The sequence below is a fragment of the Actinia tenebrosa genome, unplaced genomic scaffold (genome assembly GCF_029948245.1).
Source record: "Actinia tenebrosa isolate PJP-AT-01 unplaced genomic scaffold, QUT_ActTen_1.0 PGA_scaffold1__47_contigs__length_23844297, whole genome shotgun sequence".
Classification (NCBI taxonomy): Eukaryota; Metazoa; Cnidaria; class Anthozoa; order Actiniaria; family Actiniidae; genus Actinia; species Actinia tenebrosa.
In genome coordinates this window covers 14,229,140-14,247,772 of record NW_028292578.1, presented here as the reverse complement: position 1 = coordinate 14,247,772, position 18,633 = coordinate 14,229,140, and the positions used below count along the sequence as shown (strand labels likewise).

The 18,633-nt window shown below is 40.0% G+C and overlaps 1 protein-coding gene across 1 annotated transcript; it reads left to right on the top strand.

The window, feature by feature from the left end:
- Window positions 1-5,266: 5,266 nt before the first annotated feature.
- Window positions 5,267-18,544, top strand: LOC148909933 (von Willebrand factor A domain-containing protein 2-like). Its single transcript, XM_089032473.1, has 16 exons — window positions 5,267-5,381; window positions 6,615-7,016; window positions 8,234-8,479; window positions 9,160-9,199; window positions 9,519-9,721; window positions 10,074-10,088; window positions 10,278-10,589; window positions 11,591-12,148; window positions 13,144-13,176; window positions 13,925-14,038; window positions 14,966-15,535; window positions 15,789-15,809; window positions 16,415-16,444; window positions 16,521-16,547; window positions 16,775-16,798; window positions 17,825-18,544. The coding sequence occupies exons 1-16, from the start codon at window positions 5,267-5,269 to the stop codon at window positions 18,403-18,405; spliced, it is 3,291 nt and encodes a 1,096-aa protein (XP_088888599.1). The 3' UTR covers window positions 18,406-18,544.
- The last annotated feature ends 89 nt before the right edge of the window (window positions 18,545-18,633 follow it).

Below are 18,633 nucleotides of genomic sequence, written 5' to 3'. Positions count from 1 at the left end.
GAATGGTTCGCTCATGGAAACTTTTGGGTGCACTAAAAAATCGCTTATTGCACATCTAGATTACCCATATAATTATTAGTGGTACCTCTTTGATCCCCCGCCCTCCCTCAATTCGAAACTGACGGGTTACTGTAGCGGCAGTGCATGCATCGGTGATCACAGCTGATGTGCTGGCGCCCTTTAATACACAAAAGCTTGGACGGCCCTGTGGTTAGAAGATGGCAGAACAATGTCCTCCTTTTTGTTCCTGCCATCTGCTGACATGGCGGCCACATCAACGGACTGATGGTGCTAAGCCTCTATTCGTATACCTTTAAAAAAAATTAACTTTAATAAAAAACAATCGTAAAACAAATATCTGTTGTTCGTGCTAATAACAAAAGGAGATCTGAAATTGAGAGGAAAGGAAAATGGATGGAATGCAATTGGAATGTGAATGAAATAGTGGAATTCGAATTGAAGAGAAACTGGAAAGAAAAAAGCAAAAAGAACAAAAGAAAAAAAGAAAAGTGACATCTTCGAAATAAAAGACTGAAGGAAATTAAAAAAATGAAAAGGAGAAGGAAAGGAAAGGCAAAGAAAGGAGAGAAAAGAAAACAAAGAATATTTAAAGAAAGAAAAAAAAAAACAAAAATAGCAACAAAAAAAAAAAAAAAAAAAAAAAAAAAAAAAACTAAGACTGATACCCAGAATTCAATACGCTACATAGACCTGGACAGACCTCAGATACACCCTCCGCCCCTTGCTGTTCATCCCTCATCTTCCCCGATTTTTCCCTCACTTATTTCAGATAAACATTTGATCTCCATCTTTCAATTTTTAACCAAAGCTCACCAGATATCTACTTGAATATACCATTCTATTTTACATGAATTATTGAACATTAATGATAGAATCTCAACACAGTTACATCGAATAGATCAAATTTTTTGTTTCGCCATGCATATCCGATAGTCCGATCCCATAGCCTTAGGAAGGCAATCATTAGATCTTAAAACAATAGTTGCGTACTTAGTTTGTGGCTAATTTAATATTTTAGTAGTATATTATTCGGGGGTTTATGTTTTTAAATTATTCGCGGTTTATGAAATGAAATTGGGCGTTTGGTTCGTTATTGTTTGAAATTGGTATAAAGTTTTACATACAGGCCCTCCCCTCCTTAATATTGAATTCCATATTTTGGCTTAATTTTAAACGAATTAAGAATAATGAGTCCATCATGATATGTGTGATGGTGTTTGGTTTATTCTATCATTTCATAGTTTTTTTGTTTTTTTTTTTTCATAATCTCTTTTTCACTATTCCGATGCTTCCTGCCTACGTCCCCACCAAATCCCCCCCCTACCCACCAGCCCACCACCGACCCTGCTGCCCTTACTCGTATCCCACCCGCGCACGTAGCACCAGAATAAACCTGCCCCATGCCCTAACTCACATCGCCTTTCCTTTCTCTTCTCCGTCTATTCCATTCTCACTTCCTTTGCCAGCAAAGCTCCGCCAACAATTACTCAGCATACTCCTGCCCACTTCTGCACCGCCCACTGCACTTCTCGTTCTTGGATTTCAGTGTTTCCCCCCCTGAGGAATCTTTTTCCCTCTTTCCTTACTGGCACGGCCAGAAAAAAATTATATGCCCCCCCCCACCCCCTCGCGCTGCGCGGCCCTTCCCACCCTCCCCCCGGCCCTTGCCCCCCGTTGTCCCACCCTGTCCCTTTCCTCTCGTCCCTCCTCCTCTCTCCCTGCATGTGAAAGATAGCCTTGGGTCATTAACCAGTTTTTAAAACCCCAACACGAGTTTGAAGGAAAGAAAAATCGCCCCCTGGTGTTTAATTTAGTACTTTCACTGTCAAACTAGTCAGCGGAGCCAAGCACTGACGACTTTCACTCGTGAAAAAAAAAATATTTATATCTGAGGTACCAAAACTATGTTCTTTCGCGTCTTGTCATCTCATCAAAACTCAGTATACTATATTATGGACCTTGATCCCCCCCTCCTGCTGCAGCCTACTCCTCTTTCCCGTTCGCTCCATGTGTTTCGCCCTCTTTTTTTCTCACCCTTTTGTCTGCTTCCCTCCTTGTTTCGCGCCGTCTCTATGTCCCTACTTCGTTCTTCTTGACCTATTGCCAACCATGCTTTGTTGTTCCACAAACCACTTTCGCTTGGGACCTGAGTACCACAATTCCTTTCGTTTTCACCCCTCTGTTTATGTTACTGAACACGGTTATTCATATCTCAACGCTTTAAGGATATGTAAGATTATTGCTCCCGCTCTCGAAAGGTTTATCTTCCTTCGCTATGAGAGTTGCCGGTTGGATAATTTGGTAAACATGTGTTTTTGTTTTCAAAAAATAATCGTATTTATTTTTATTGCCTCAAACTCACTTCACGTCAGTGCTACCTTCCCAGATCTCTTTTTCGATCACTTCCCTAGCTCTAGCTTCCCCTGGGAAGAATGTTGGATCTAGGTTTCACACTCAGGAGTTAGGCTCAGTCTTAAGAGTTGTGTTCTTTGAGTGAGTTACACCGGGCTCTGACTCTCGCTCCTTCCCTTATTGATTTGGGGATGGAGGTGGTGCGGAGGGTGGTAATAGTAGTGAGTTTTGTTACTCTTCTTCCCGAGCTGCCGCGCTCCTCTAATGCCGCGTTTAGCCGTAAACGTTTGGGCTGTCCAGCCAGATGGAGTCGAGTGGGAGCTTCCTGGCCTCGTAATGGGACCCGCTGTCGAGGAGGGGTCGAAGGGGAGCCGCCCACGGGTCGAGAGGGCCACTGCCAAACCTGTTGAGGCCCCCCACTGTCCACTAAGCAGTGGGCCTCCGGACGGGCATATAGTAGACTGTTCGAGTCGAAGTGGATAAAGAGGGCATTGGTGGAACACATGTATCAGCGGCATCCGGGGGGCAGTGTGACTCGAGCTCCGGCCGGGGGATGAGGGGGTATGAAGAGGGGTGGAGAGGGCGATAGAGCGTGTGGCCCCAATCAGGCGGAAAAATAGCACCGGAAAGCATATCACTCCCGGTATCGCTTTAAGGCTGTCGTGCTTCGCCTCTGTGAGTGCGTCTGTGTTCATCCACATTCATTTAATTCTAGTCGGGGATCAAGCGCTAGTCATACAGAAATCGTATCGATTTTCTAGATTTTTAAAAATGTCTTTTATCCATTTTAAATCCCTGACATGCCCTCCTAGCAATCCCCACCCATTTTTTGTTTAATTCTTTTCTACAAAGTAATTTGCCATCAAGTCTGTTCTTTTTCCTCGGGTCCTTCCCCTGCTCTCTCCTTTCCCTCCCTCCGGTTTTCTTTGGTCCCCGTCTCTTAGAATTAAGAATATAGGTGCTTGGCTAAATCCCCCCGGGATTTAAAAATGAGGTACAAATCTTTAAAAAAATGACAGTTCTAATTTTTTTGATTTCCAGTATGTCTAATCCGTTTTCCTAGATCCCCACCCCGCCCCCCACCCCTGCCCCCGGACCCGCACCGCGTCCCTCTCACCCTCTATAATTTTTTATTTGTAATTTAAGCTCCCTTGTTTAAAGAATTTGCTGCATTAAAAAAAGGCCCCATTTATCTTAGTTTTTATGACATCATATGGGTGCTTGACATATAATATAAGCAAATTGGTATTTTTTTTTTGTATCCCTACTGAATGCCCGAGATTATTGAACATCAATTAATATCATGAAAAAGCCACGTCTCCCATTTTTTCATAAAATACAAGGTCCATCCTTTCAAGACAACAAACGATGTTGTATGTAGTACCTGTAGAAATGACAGTGCCCTGCCTGCCCTTCCATAAATGTTAAATAAAAACCAAACCTCACAGAATTTCCCAGCCCAATAGACCCGATTCTAGATATGTTCCTTACTTTTTCCAATCAAACTAGTCCAGTGTCATTCCAAACTTCCGTCAAAACGAACGTCATGATAAAGTACTACTGAGCCGGCGATCTATGAACAAATTACCCGAAGCTTTTTCATGTTTTCAGAGTAAAAAAAAAAAAACCAATGTTCGTCTTGCCCAGATAGATTTAGAAAATCTAATTTAAGCCATTTGAAGCGCTTGTCACATATTTCATTAGCACAGAGGTCATGGACACGGGGCGGCATGGAACCTCCTTTGAACACATATGTTGTGGAACTGAATGAACTGAATGTCTTGGCCTAGCTAAAGACCAGATGCTTTCACCAGGAGTAAAATCGCGAGACGTGTCCCGAGTTTTAAGAAATTTATTTTTAAAAGCAAATTTTTTTTGTTGCAAATGAAAGAAGTTGAAAGCTGTCAACCGACGATGCTGTTGGGTTCTTCGTTTTCTTCCCCCTCACCCTATCCCATTTAAATACTTTCACCAGTTTCCTCCCTGCTTTATTTCGTTATTTTTAATTTCCATTAAACTTCACTTGTAGCTAATAGAAAATATTATGATAGAGATTCAGTTGCATGAAGATGGATTACATGCTGACAAATAGCAAAGTTATTGAAGAATTTCTCGACATTTTGAACGTGCATTACCTAAAACAAAATCATAATTATTTACACACATTAAACCAATTTTTGGAATACTTTTGTTGGTACAATTTCACAGAATTTTATATTGATTCCTCGATATGATCAAAGATTTTCAAATATTTACAAATATCCTTAATTTTCTCTGGACTCAATACTAGTACAACTTAATATTGAATAGCATGTATGTATTGTATGCTCGTAAGGCTAGCTTGTCGTCACGGTTATTATTGTTCTTTCATTGTGGTTCTTTCATGGCTAACCAAATGGTTCGTTAAGTCTAAAAGCGAAAAACGAAACTTCTTCTCTTTCATTGTATGACTCAAAATACTAAAAGAAAATTTTCAAAGGAAGTTGAAAAGGTGGGACAAACAGAATCATGAGAATCATGAGTTTTGCCAAAATAATCTGCTTTCAGAGGGTCATGTAAACCTTTCCATGGTCATTTCAGAGTTTTCGTTAACGGTTATTACGTCTATCCCTTGATTCAAGGGTTTTTTCCTCCCGCCTTAAAATTTCAATCAAATCATTAAACTCCAATTCGATCATGGAAAGATGGTCCACAAGTGTGTTAACTACCAGTGTCACTCTGGAAAAACAATCTAATTTTTATTTTTATCTTTTTCAGATGAGAAAAATTTGCGCATATTCATAATTCTTATCGCAGATTTGTGCTTTCTGGTTCGCGTGGCTTACTTTATTAGAATAATATATATCTTCCAACTACTAATTTATCTATTTTATTGGAAACAGGTTGAATCATAATGACCACGATCAAGTCTATAATCATAGGACCTCTCTCTTTTGTTGCTTCTCCACTCGGTCCCCTATTGACTCATGGATCTAAATCAAAGCTACATCACCGAAAGAAGTCAAAATGTAAGTTCCCCACAATTTAGAAGTAAAAAGTCTTCATGTTACACACGTTGCATCTTTTAGCTGAAACTTGTGCGTGACGCGACGGCGTTGCGAGACAAGTTTCACGGGGATGTTACGAAGCGCAATTTAGGCTTTCTGAAACTTTCAACGCGAGAAAGTTTCACGAAAAGTAGAACTGCTTTCTACTCGTGCGACCGAAACTTGTGTCGCGAAAAATTTTGAGGACGAATTGCTAAAAGTTTCAACGTGTAACATGGCCTTACTTGGAGGACTGGGGAGAGTATCTGGCATCTGGGATTTTTATACAGGGCGATTTCTTTCCCTTCATACGATTTTCAGAATGATAACAACAAATCTGTCTACCTTTAACTGAACTCTTTAAATTATTATCAATAACACCCTATTTCGCCATATTTATACATATTGAATTATAAAGCTTCCCGTGTAATGAAAATCTCCCCAGTCTTCCCTTCGTCTCAATTCGTGTGAATCAGCTTTCACTGGTAACCGACATCTGATACACCTACTTGCAAGAACGTTGTCATGCGAAAATAGAACATTAGTGATATAATGGGATAGGAATTATATTAAAAGACAAAAGACGATCACTGAAGCTGAACTTTTTCTTTTGTCTTTTAATGCATTCATTTCTCACTAAATTACTAATGTTCTAATAGAGTGCTCAAACTTAATCCGTGAAACAAATATTAATTTTTAGCACTAAATAGTGATAATTAAGCAATAGAAAACAAAGGATTCTGTATGAAATAGTACTAATTAGTACTATTTAATATTCACGGTTTTAGTGCGTGCACTCTATCGTATATGACAACGTTCTTGCAAGTAGGTGTATGTAAAAATCAAATTTATTCAGTCAAGGTCATACTAGATTATTTGCGGCTTAAAAGAGATTTGAAAGTGAAAAAAAACATACCTTAAAGCTACCTAAAATAGCAAAAAAATATAATATAATAAAATAATAAATAATAAATAAACAAAAGCGGATAAAAAGTACTTAATAAGCCTCCGCTTTTTACTAATATAACAGTTCGTAAAGGGGTCTGTAGAGTTCCCCTCTACTAGCCATGCTAACATGGAGGTGTTCATTCCATTCATTTTTGGGATTCATTTGGGAATGGCAACTGCTTCAATAAAAGGGATCAGGGTCACGTGACCTGGTAGGGTATGCCTATTGGCTATATTACTTAGTGTGTTCATTTTTTTCCTTTCAAGCGGACGAAAAGCTAAACAAAAGATCGTTTTACTACAATTCAAGGAAATTCCGAAACCTACCTTTGAGGAAAGCTGTTCATGCCAGCGCGAGCTCCCATACACGATCATTGTACCCCAATTATAACCAGGGTCAATATTACCCATATCCCTCACCTCAGGCAGCCTACTACCCCCAACCAGCTACCTATCCCGCAAGCTACTCAAGCTACCCCGCAGCTTCGAGCTCCTATCCAAGTTACCATCCCGCACCGGCTCAAGCGGCTGCATCCCAAGTTATGTTGCCGGAAGTTTACCTGTACACTTCTGCATACCCGGGCCAAAGTTCATATATGCATGCAGCTGCTGCTGCCAATGAAGACACCCAACCAAATCGTGATGAGATATTTACAATCGGAGGCAAACGTGAGTGTTTTATTGATCGAATGAACATCAGGTTCCAATAGACGACTTGCACTAACCGGTCACGTGACCACATCCCCTTAACACGAGCAAATGAGTCACAATGAACAGCAGAAATGAAAAGAGTACTTCAAATTTAGTGAAAGGGCAAAGTTTCAGCTAGAATTGTCGACTATAGAAGAAATGACATTAAATATAAAATCAAATATTTTACAAGGATTTGTATGAGAAAAGTGTTGGCTGGTAAGCTTTAGCCGTCCAGCGCATTTTCCCATACAAATCCTTATAAAACATTCAGTTTTATATCTAATGCTGTTTCTCCTGTTTTGCTTATTATGAGCTAAAACGCCGCCTCCCTACTAATGCCGAGATACTCTTTTCGTTTCTCTTTTTTAATTTGACAAAACTGCTCGTTTTAAGGGAGGGTAGGGTCACGAGACCTGATAGTGCAAATCGTCTATTGGCTCGTAGAATTGACGGATACTGTTTAGCTTGAGCGGTTTTTAATAGCTCCAGGAATGAATGGAGGGGAGGGGAGGGGAGGGGGGAAGTACACTACAAAACCCAATAGTTAGACCATTTTCGAATTAGTCTAATACCGCTGTTTTCCTTGATCCCAGACTCGTATACAGGGTTAACCTTATTTCAGTGTCCAAATATTCGCAAATGCCAACGGTAAGGTAAAGAATGTACAATTTCAACAATGTAAACGCCTTGAAATTCCACGGACCTTCGTTGGAATGCATACCGAAATATTCCAAGCCGATTCCACACGAAATCGAGGCTAACCCTGTAGGACAGAGAATTTGTAAATGGAGTTGTTGTGACTAACACAACATAAAAAGTTAGAGGTCCTAGTTCATGACGGTGTGTTTTATTGAAGATCGATTAATATGTCAGTACACAGGCAGCCCATGCGAGCGATATTCGCGACAGGAGTATTACCACGACTGCCTTAATGTTTTTTTACTTACTAAAATGTCTGCCTGAAAACTCGATTTGAACCTATAAGCATGCGCGCGCTTTTTGGTTGCTGGTGTTGATGCTGCTGTTGTTGCTGTTGTAGTTGTAGTCGCTGTTGTAGTCGCTGTTGTAGTTGCTGTTGCGGTTGTAGTTGCTGTTGCGGTTGTAGTTGCTGTTGCTGTTGTAGTTGCTGTTGTAGTTGTAGTTGTTGCTGTTACTGTTGCTTTTAAGCTCGTCTTGTTTATTTTTCCACTTAGAATTCAAGAGCATTGGCTGCTGGAACGATGATATGAACGCAAGAGCTTTAAAAAGCCAAGAAGGAAAACATCCATTACTCAAGAATCCTAATTACAAAGCGCGATCAAATGCATTAATGAAGTGTGCACAAGTGGCCAGCCAGAAGAACTTTAAACTGTTTGCCCTTCAGAATGGAGGTCAGTGCTTCGGGCAGATGAACTCGGTGGAAAGCTACAAAAAGTATGGACCATCACAAAACTGTAAAGGTAAAGAAATAGGAAAACTTTGAGGTTTTTTTTTAAACAGCTTTGTTGGCCCTCAAATTTCTCAATGAACAGTAAAATTAACAGAACATACTAAAGGAAAAAATAATAATGCAAGAAATATTCTTAATCGAGGAGGACGCGTGACAAGATGCGCTAATGCAGCCAACAACTTGGTGCAACTTGTCACGCAACACGCTTGGGCTGTAAATTGAACAAGCGTTGCTCGTCATGAACCATGATAAGAAAGAACGTTATTTTATCATTCGAATTTCTTTTTTCCGTCATTTTGATTGGCCGAGATACCTGCAAGTAACTGCCTAAAAATAATAATCTGCTAATGCGCATTACGGTGCAAAGCCGTTTTGCTGCAAATGATATTCCGCTCATGCGCAGTAACTTTACATTTGTCATGGCTCGTTTCCCTATGTTTGATAGACAGCAAAAACAACTAAAATGCAAAAAGAAAATGGGAAAAATAATTTGAATGATAAAACAGTTATTGAACTCAGTTATCGGAAAATATCGTGATTTTAATTTGGCAACGGCAAATAATTGCTCGCTCGCCACTAACGAATCACGATACTTTTGCTCAACCTCGTCCAATACAATGATTTCTTAATATTTGATTGTATCAAATGGATCATTTTCTTTCTTTTTTAATCTAATCTAATCCTCTGCAGGTGACGGAGAGGGTGGGCCACTAAGTAACGAAGTCTACAGGTAAACATAACTAGCTCGGCTTACCAATGTGCTGACATTTTGAGCAACCGATTACGCAGTCAAAACTAAACTCACTAGGTTAATTGTTCATTGGCCACAAGTAACAAGGGAGAAGCGTGGACCCCAGGACCCCATTCAAATGCAGGTTTCTATTTCAGAAGTCCAATTATTTGAGAAAATTTCAAAAGAAAGTACGACTAAGTGGTTGATGGGGTACCACTGGATCTGGAGGGAACTTTTGTGTTAACGTACGTGTAGTCATGTTCTTATGGCCCATGCTTATGTGATTGATTCTTTTCTTCTTTTCTCACGTATTTAGCTTTGTTCAAAACAACAAGACTGTGGTTCCAATGGAAAAAAATCAAAACAGTGGCTGGTCAGCTTGGTCTTCCTGTGCTCAACCCTGTAATGGCGCAAAGGGAACCCAGTCAAGATATCGTCCTTGTAACTCTCCCGTCCCAACTAACCCATGCTCTGGGCCAGTATATGAAACTCGAGGTTGCTCAGTAACTCTCTGCTTGCGTAAGTTATTTGACTTGTTTGTAGGTCGGTAGGTCGGTAGGTCGGTAGGTCGGTAGGTCGGTAGGTCGGTAGGTCGGTAGGTCGGTAGGTCGGTAGGTCGGTAGGTCGGTAGGTCGGTAGGTCGGTAGGTCGGTAGGTCGGTAGGTCGGTAGGTCGGTAGGTCGGTCGGTCGGTCGGTCGGTCGGTAGGTCGGTAGGTCGTTGGGAGTGATAGATGTAAGTAGGTAGGTACTTAGGCTGGTTGGTAGCGATGGAGGTAGGTAGCTAAGAAGTGAGGGAGGGAGGGAGAGATAAAAAATGAACGTACAAATATGACTGATCGACTCATGTTTTTTTTTTCCTTTTTATTCCAGCAAGCGTGGTTATTGGTAAGTAAGATGTCTTTTTCAAAATTTTATTTGGTTGATTAAAATATATTTATATTTAGGATGCGAAAAAGGGACACATTATTCACCTGTATAAAATCTAACTGATGGATGGTTTGTGGGAATATTTGCACGAACAAACGTTCCACTCAAAAGCTTAATTTTTAATTAATCGATTGATAATTTCATCAGGGCAGAGCAGCACAGCAGCACCCAGTACAGCTGGAACGACAGCAGCACCAACTACAGGAGTATCAGCCTCGTCAATTATGCCAGCTACTGGAAGTACGACCCCACCGCCAAGTACAACGGCAGCTGCATCCTCTGTCATGCCAGCCACAGGCTCAACTACTCCTTCACCTCCTCCATCAACAACGCCGCCGCCCCCACTCCCTTCATCGACCCAGCCTCCTTCTCCTTCACCGCCACCGCCAACTCCACCAACAACACCACCAACACCACCACCTCCACCACCAATTGCGCCAACGACCCCTTCACCCAAAGGTAAAGGCTGGTAGTGTTTGAATATAATCAACTGAAAATGTTTATAGTAGGAATCTAGACTTAAGGTAAGGGTGTATATGGACCCTTCTCAAAAAGAACTTGGATAGGAGTATAATATTGGAATACAAAAATTTTTTTAATCATTATCATCATTATCATTACCATTATGTCATCATCATCATCATCATTATCATCATCATCATCGTTATCACCGTCGTTATTATCATTGTTACTTTAGCTTCTGGTTGAATAAATTGCTTGAAGACAATAAGAAACCATTTCAATTTTACGGCAAGTCTTACCATGTACGGGTTGTGAGCCAGTACCGTATGTTTCAAACTCCTACGAGCTGAACGTCTCTTGCTTAATTTACTACTAGAGATATAATATTTCCATCTATTTAACCATCATTGATTCAAGGACCACGGACAACTCTAAAAAAGTAAGGAGGGGGGGGGGGGGCTGCTTAGATTGGAAAATGTAAATATATGTATGACATAAGTAACTCCCTTACGGAGGACCAATTGTTCCTGAAGTTGATAGATCCTCCCCATATTTTACAATCAGCTGCAGCAAAATACGTTTACAATTGTTTTGCTCTGCGTAGTGAAAAAAAGCAACAACAACAAAACAAATAAAAATCAATACTTTTATAATATTGCATAAAGATGATTAGGATTAGTAACGCATTTTATCGAAATAATTATATGAACATTTATATATACATATATATATACTGTCTGTCTGTCTGTATGATTCAATTTTATTGCATATAGCTCCGATGTAAATTTATTTACAAAGAGGCAACAAAATATCTCGTATCTTGTATCTCGTATCTTAGGAGACTAAAAGACTGTGAGGGAAAAGTGGGGGGAGGGGGTGGGGGTATTGCTCCCGGCACCCCCGTCTCCGTGGTCCATGTGATTCATTGATTCGTTCGTTCGTTCATTCTATTATAACGATATTTGAATTCATACCTCTATTCCTCTTTCTGTTTATAGTTTGCAAAGCTACTGTTGATCTTGGCATTGTCATGGATGGTTCAGGAAGTATCGAAGCACAAGGTGTTGGAAACTTTGACAAGTGCAAGAATTTCGTCAAAAAACTAGTCGACGGATTTGATATTTCACCACAGGGCACCCACATTGGACTTATACTTTTTAACCATAATTCCAACGTAGAGTTCGGTTTTGATAAGTTCAATGACAAGCAATCAATATTTAAATACGTCGATGGAATTGTATATCCTAGAGGAGGAACCAACACTGGAAAAGCACTTCAATTAGCAAAAACAGGTCTTTTTGACGCCAGTTCACGAAAGGGCGTGCCTAACATTCTTGTTGTCATGACTGATGGAAAATCAAATGATCGCGTGACGGAGCCTGCACAAGAATTGCGTAACTCTGGAGTGACTGTCTTTAGTATAGGGGTTGGTAACGGATTTGATAAGACTGAACTGAAAGATATGGCAACAGATCCAGATTCTGAACACGTGGTTACTACAGGGTTTGACCAACTCGACGGCGTAATTGAAAAAATCAAGGACAAAGCTTGTAAAGGTAAGCCAAGGGTGGTAAAGAACCTCCCCTATAGACCCTCTCTCTAGGTTTACCCTTTAGAGTCTTGGGTTTGATTCCTGTACTCGGGTTGGTTCCTATGATTCAAAAGTTTTGTATTGGGTTTTCAGCTTTTCCTCCCTCTGTCATACCCATCCTTTGAAATTTCAGTTAGTGAGTTAGCCGTGAGTTAGATCGCATGTTTCGAGCATATAATACAGTAAACACCCGTATAAAAGGCATTAAGGATTTAAGAGCTACGCTTCTCTCGTGAGTTCTCGCAGATCTCCCCAGGTGATCTTGAGGAACGCGCGCAAAGAATTGTTGTAGTTGATCAGGCGGTCCTAGTTGTTTATCGGCAAACAAAGAGCTATCATTTCACGATAATTTCGTAAAAGAATTGAAACCACAACGCACCATTTGACCCATAGGTATTCATTATAAGAATAGGTAGAATTTTAAATGTATTACTAGTCCATAAAGTAGTTAGGGAAGCAAAGATTCAGAGTAATTTTTTCGGCCGCCATGTTTTTTTCGAAGGGCCGCCTGATCAGATTTCGTCCTGCGCGATGATTGGCTGGTTTTTGATGGGCTGTCAAAACGAGATCACCTGGCTGTTTTGATCAGAGTATCTAACATGGAAAACAGTTTTATATTTCTTATACTGTACACCATATCAGAACCACCTTAATGCCACAAAGCATCCTATATATAAGAACAAATTCAGCCTGAAATTTAAAAGTTTTTATGAAATGCAGGTGTTTACATTCTTGGGTTGCATGTTAAAAAGCCGTCATATTGGTTGACAATAACAAAGCATTCCTTATTTGCTTCTCCTGTTAGATCATCCAAGATGGCGGCTGTACCATTGTTATTTATGTCTCAAGGGATTTTTAATCATGTAGTTGCACCCCAAGAAAAATGATTTCTTGAGTTTGAGACATATCTCTCTACTGACAAATTGAATCCAAGATTTTGAACTTAATTTCTTTTTAAAGGCGCGGGTGGTGCAACACAATCTCCAGCTGCAGGTATGAATTATCTAATATTTTCGATGAACATGGATTGAAATAAAAAGAAGAGATAACAAGTTAAAAACTAGTGTGAGCTGCGTCAGTGTTTCTAATGAAACAGTAATGATGAAAAGGTAAATTATACACCGTGAAAAGATGATAAAATGAATTCATCTTTTCACGGTGTAAAATTTACCCATTTATCATATCATTACTGTTTTATGGATTGAAAGAACTATTTACTTTGGGCGTAATGCTTTGCTCATTTAAGACCACGTGTCCTGCCCTAGAGTATCATTTCTTGCAAGTGACGTCAAAGCAGCTCAATTTGTAGGACAAAACAAAATATTTTAAATCTCCTGAGAATTGGAAACCTATTGATGTGTCCTCCAAATTAAGCTGTATTCCGACGTGCTGCAAGGGGTTTCTTGCTTGTTGTTAAAATACTTGAAGACATAAGAATAACGCCATTTCATTTGTACTCAGTTTTACCCCTCATGCCATTCTCCTGAGTATGTTTTCTTTTTTTTTTCTCGTAAAAAGGTAGATATTACAGCCCAGGCACTTCGAATACCTTGTTTAGAAACAAAGCAAAATCTACAATAGCTATTGGAAACTGCGACCATTACACTAAAATTATAAATTTAAAAATGCAGCTTTTGTAATATATTTATCAGTAAAAATTAGAAGGAAGGGGGGGGGGGGGGAGAGGAATCTCCTAAATTAACCAATTTTTTTGCTGACTTTTTTTTCCATTTCATTACAGCTTCCGCAACGCAACCTCCATCTAAACCTTTATTTCCATCACCGGCGTTACCACCTCCAGCACCACCACCACCACCACCTCCACCACCTCCTGCACCACTACCTCCTGCCCAAGGTTTGAACGACCAAATTGTCTCTATATTAGAAATCGGGTGCCTGGAAATTGATTTTTTCTAAACTTTTGTCTTATCAAACAACAATCTCCTCCCGTCAGGCCCTCCTTCCTCCGTCCCCCGTCAATAGAGACTTTTAGTACAGCGCTCTTGCTAGGCACACAAAACTCAAACTGCAGTTTGACGTCAGGCGTTTAGCAAGGCAACATAACGAAGTTGTTGCTGGAAGAGCCGCCATATTGAATGTCATTAATGTCAAATGTTTCTTCATGTTTGCGGGCATTTCCCAGGACCTGAATTCCAGTGGTTAATGGTCAGCCGTTAGCAGTAAACACGATGCTAAAGGTCTCTAATGTAAATATTTTGACGCTGAAATGAAAGTAGCGACGATAATGGATCTGTTTTTTAAAAAAAATACATTGATGTCTTTACCTTGACCCTGATGCACTAAAAGAGCAATCGAATGATAGTTTTTTAGATCAGTTGTTTTGATGTGAGACACTTCTTCTGTGACACCTCTTACATAAGTCACCAATAGTCCCTTTAACAGTTCGCTGCGCCATCTTGAAAGGTAGCCGTGCCTTTGCATCGAAGCGAGACGAACGGTGAACTTGCAATCATAGAGACCTTTTTTAACACCTTCTTCAAATATTGAGGTCTCTCACATTGCAAGCACACCGTTTCTCTCGCTTCGATGCAAAGGCATGGCTAACTTTCCATGACAGTAACTGGGATATTCTTAGCAAAAAGTGCCGTATAAAGCAATGTGATTGGCCGAAGTCAATACACGACTGATTCTGCTCTGCTCTCTCCTGATTGGTTTAAGTTTTTTCGCATAGCTATTGGTTAACTTTGTAAGAGTGGTCCCTGTTAGCGCGTCTGCGCAGCGAGAACCTTTTTGAATTATGTTCGCTTTTCTTCGATTTCAGCACCATGTAAAGCCAAAGTGGACCTCGGATTCCTATTGGATGCTTCAGGAAGCATCCAAGCTCCTCCAAAAGGAGCACCAGGCAACTTTAAAAAGTGTTTAGACTTTATCGTTAAAATGGTACAGGAATTCGAAATTTCTGCTGATGGCACGCACATTGGGCTTGTACGTTTCGACAACAACGCCAAAACTATTTTCGACTTCAAAAAATTCACTGATCAGTCAAGTGTGAAGACAGCTGTGGAGGGTGTGACATACACAGCTGGTGGAACCTTAACTGGAAAGGGATTAAGATTGGCTAAAAAAGAGCTGTTTGATGCCAGTGCTCGCAGCGGTGTGAGACATATCTTGATTGTTATGACTGATGGAATTTCATTCGATAGCGTCGATGCCCCTTCAAAAGAACTTCGAGATTCTGGAGTTAATATATATAGTCTCGGCATAGGCAAAGGTTATAATGAAAGGCAGCTGGACGTCATGGCAACTGATCCTGATGACAAGCACGTGTTCAAAGCAGAATTTGATAATTTGGGTAGTGTGGTGAAAATCATTAAGGACCAAGCTTGCAAAGGTATGTTCATTGATTCAAGTATTTTAAACAGCTACACAAATACTACTAACCACAACCTAATTCGGGAAGAGGTGGGGGGGGGGGGGGGGGGTATGAAAGTGAAATGAGAAATGGAAAATATGTATTCAAAGAAACTATGAGATTTGAAGCATTGAAAGATTAATTTATCTAAAATTCATTTAGCTCCCCTTTCACTGATTATCCCATTTACATTTCTTTCTTTCATTTTTCTTCGATTTCCTTTTTATTACAGAATCAAACTCGGGTAGCACAGGTGAGTACCAAGCTAGATAATTGAACATATGTATATATATAAATTCAAATTTTTGAAATAGACCGTTTTATTTTAACACTATCTTTTTGAACTTCAAGCTAAAACAATAATTGAAAACAAACTTCGTACTCTTAGGCATATTATATAATATAAATGACAAAAAAAAAAAAAAAAAAGACGTTAAAAACTCATTTGAGTGGCGCGTCGGCACGAGCGAAACCGTACAGCAGCGCAAGCAAGCGATGCATGTCATGCCATGTTTTGATTTCCCATACAAGAGTCATTTATTCATTTATGCTTAGCTCTAACTCACCGTACCGAGCACTTTTCAACCGGATCAATCGACCCACAGTTTACTGATTCATTTATATACAGCTATTTCAAAAAGTGTTGAATACTGAATACTGCATACTGAATAGTGCAAACAGATAAAAAAAGCACCTTCCCCCTCCCCCCCCCCCCAACAAATAAAAAAGGCACCTTCCCCCTCCCCCCCAAACAAATAAAAATGCACCTTCCCCCTCCCCCCAATAAAAAAACCCCCGCACCTTTCCTAAATATTTAAACATTTTCTTTTATTATATCTATGCTTTCTTCCCGTAAAGGTACAACTACGACAAGCGGCTCACAAACAGGTAATTAACTATAAATAATATATTAATTTCCAATGAGGAATAAATGAAAAACAATTGTTTTCTTTTCTTTTCAAAGGTACAACTTCTGGTGGCTCACAAACAGGTTGGTATTTTTACTTTTAGCCGGGCTAAAGTGGCATCTTAATTGTCTTGAGGATCTAAATTTGAAAAAGAAAAACTGCTGTTGATGGTGATGGTATTCTAGCCTTATCATCCAACATGGCGTCTATGTTTTGTCTAGTTTATGACTTGGGAGTTATTCTGTTCCAATAACGTTGATTTATGTCCCAATCCATCAATCCTTATTTTTACGTTTTTTTCTCTTTTTAGGTTCAATTACAACAGGATCATCAGGTTTGACTTTTAATGTTATTGTTATTATTATCATTATTGTTGTGGTTATTTCGTTTCAAATTGTTGACGCCCATTTACTGGAATGCTCTATATTTTCCTCTCATCCAAATATAAAATCCATACTCTTCTTCTGCATACTATTTTCGGCTTTGTGGGGCAACCGGTCAAAAAACTGTCAGAAAATAAAACGTTCTTCAATTCCTATATCTACTGATTATCAGTATTTTATTAGGTTTGGTGTTACAGAAAATGTGATTGATTCACGAAAAAGTGTTTAAAATTTGCACTTTTCTTTTTGCTTCCAATTGTTTTATTTCATATTTAACTTTTCTCGCGGAGCAGTATAAATTAACTTCACACACATGCCTTGTTGGACGTATTGCGTAACGTCGTTCGGAGCCTTAGAAGCCAAATTTTGCCGCCTCCGCCCCCCTCCCCCCCTTACCCCCCTCCCCCTCCCCTAGGCCTGGTAGTGGTGATGTCCATGTCCCTCTAGCTTCCTAAGACCCTCCTTGGTTAGTAATTGCCTAAGCGTAATCAGGGGATAAAATATTTTGTCTCTAAACGCAGTGCTCCAGAATTACGATATTATAATGTTCAAGTTATATACTCCTGCGTATGGAGATCGTAGAATCATGTATAATGTGTCACCAATCTTCGTCCATTGATTTGGTAAGATGGGAGCAGAAGGGAGAAAAGAATCCCTACGTCTATCAAATCCAAAGTCATTTTCGAGGTTTCTTTAAGATGATTTTGAATAGAGAAAGAAGAAAATACGGAGAAAACTGACCACGCTAATTCCCGCCAAATTCATTTTCGGGGCTTCTACGAACGCTAAAAACAATTTTGTTGGCGGTTATTGTACAGTATTTAGCCGATTTTTTTTCAGGGCAACAGTTAGTGTTCTGAAGCAGTAGTTAGTTCAATGGAACCTGTCCCTTCGGAGAAAACGCTGTCTTTGAATAAAGTACAGAGTCAAACTCAACTAACAAATAGTCAGATATTTCTAAATCAATGCCACTTCAGTTTCAGTTCCCAGTAAAACCACGATAGACCTCGGCTTTTTATTAGACGCTTCAAGTAGCATCGATGTTCAACATCACTTTGAATACTGCAAGAACTTTATTATTGCGTTGGTTAGGGCTTTCGATATTCGCGCTGGTGGCACTCACGTTGGACTTGTACGTTTTGAAACAAAAGCAGATGTAATATTTGACTTTAACAAGTATACTGATGTGTCAAGTGTGGTGGCACGCGTGCAGGAAATACAGGGTCGAGGAGGAGAGACCAATACAGCTAATGCATTAGATGTCGCTAAGAACAGCCTATTTGATGTAAGCGGAAGAAAGGGTGTGAAACACGTCTTGATTGTCTTGACTGATGGCCGAGCAAACGACCACGAATCAGTTCCTGATGCTTCACGACGTTTACGTAATTCTGGAGTAAGCGTCTTCAGTATTGGTGTAGGAACGGAGTATGATTTTAGTGAACTATTAGACATGGCAGGCGATAAATATCATGTTTTTACTAGAAGGTTTGAAAAATTGCTAGGTCTGGTGGGGACCATAAAAGACAAAGTTTGCAGCACAGGTATTTGTTCCAGATAACTAATAACCGGCTCAGGGACCTAGTAGCACTCCAGCCGCACTAGGTTTAGGTCAAAAATACCTTCGTTTAAGAGGGAGGAGAAGAAAATCGCATATACTGAGTAACCCCAGCAAGGTGCCATGCAGCTAAACTGCCATGCGAGACCAGGTTATTTAGCATTGAGCCCGCACACAGCAGTAAGAGGTGGTACGCGGAATGGTTATACCCTGTTACCCTTATGTCTCAAT

What these genes read in the sequence shown, in the direction of transcription:
- LOC148909933 (XM_089032473.1), top strand. Translation starts at nt 5,267, where the DNA reads ATGACCACGATCAAGTCTATAATCATAGGACCTCTCTCTTTTGTTGCT. An exon ending in ATTTACAATCGGAGGCAAAC is followed by an intron (nt 7,017 to 8,233) that starts GTGAGTGTTTTA and finishes TTTTCCACTTAG; the next exon opens with AATTCAAGAGCATTGGCTGC. An exon ending in AACGACCCCTTCACCCAAAG is followed by an intron (nt 10,590 to 11,590) that starts GTAAAGGCTGGT and finishes TTCTGTTTATAG; the next exon opens with TTTGCAAAGCTACTGTTGAT.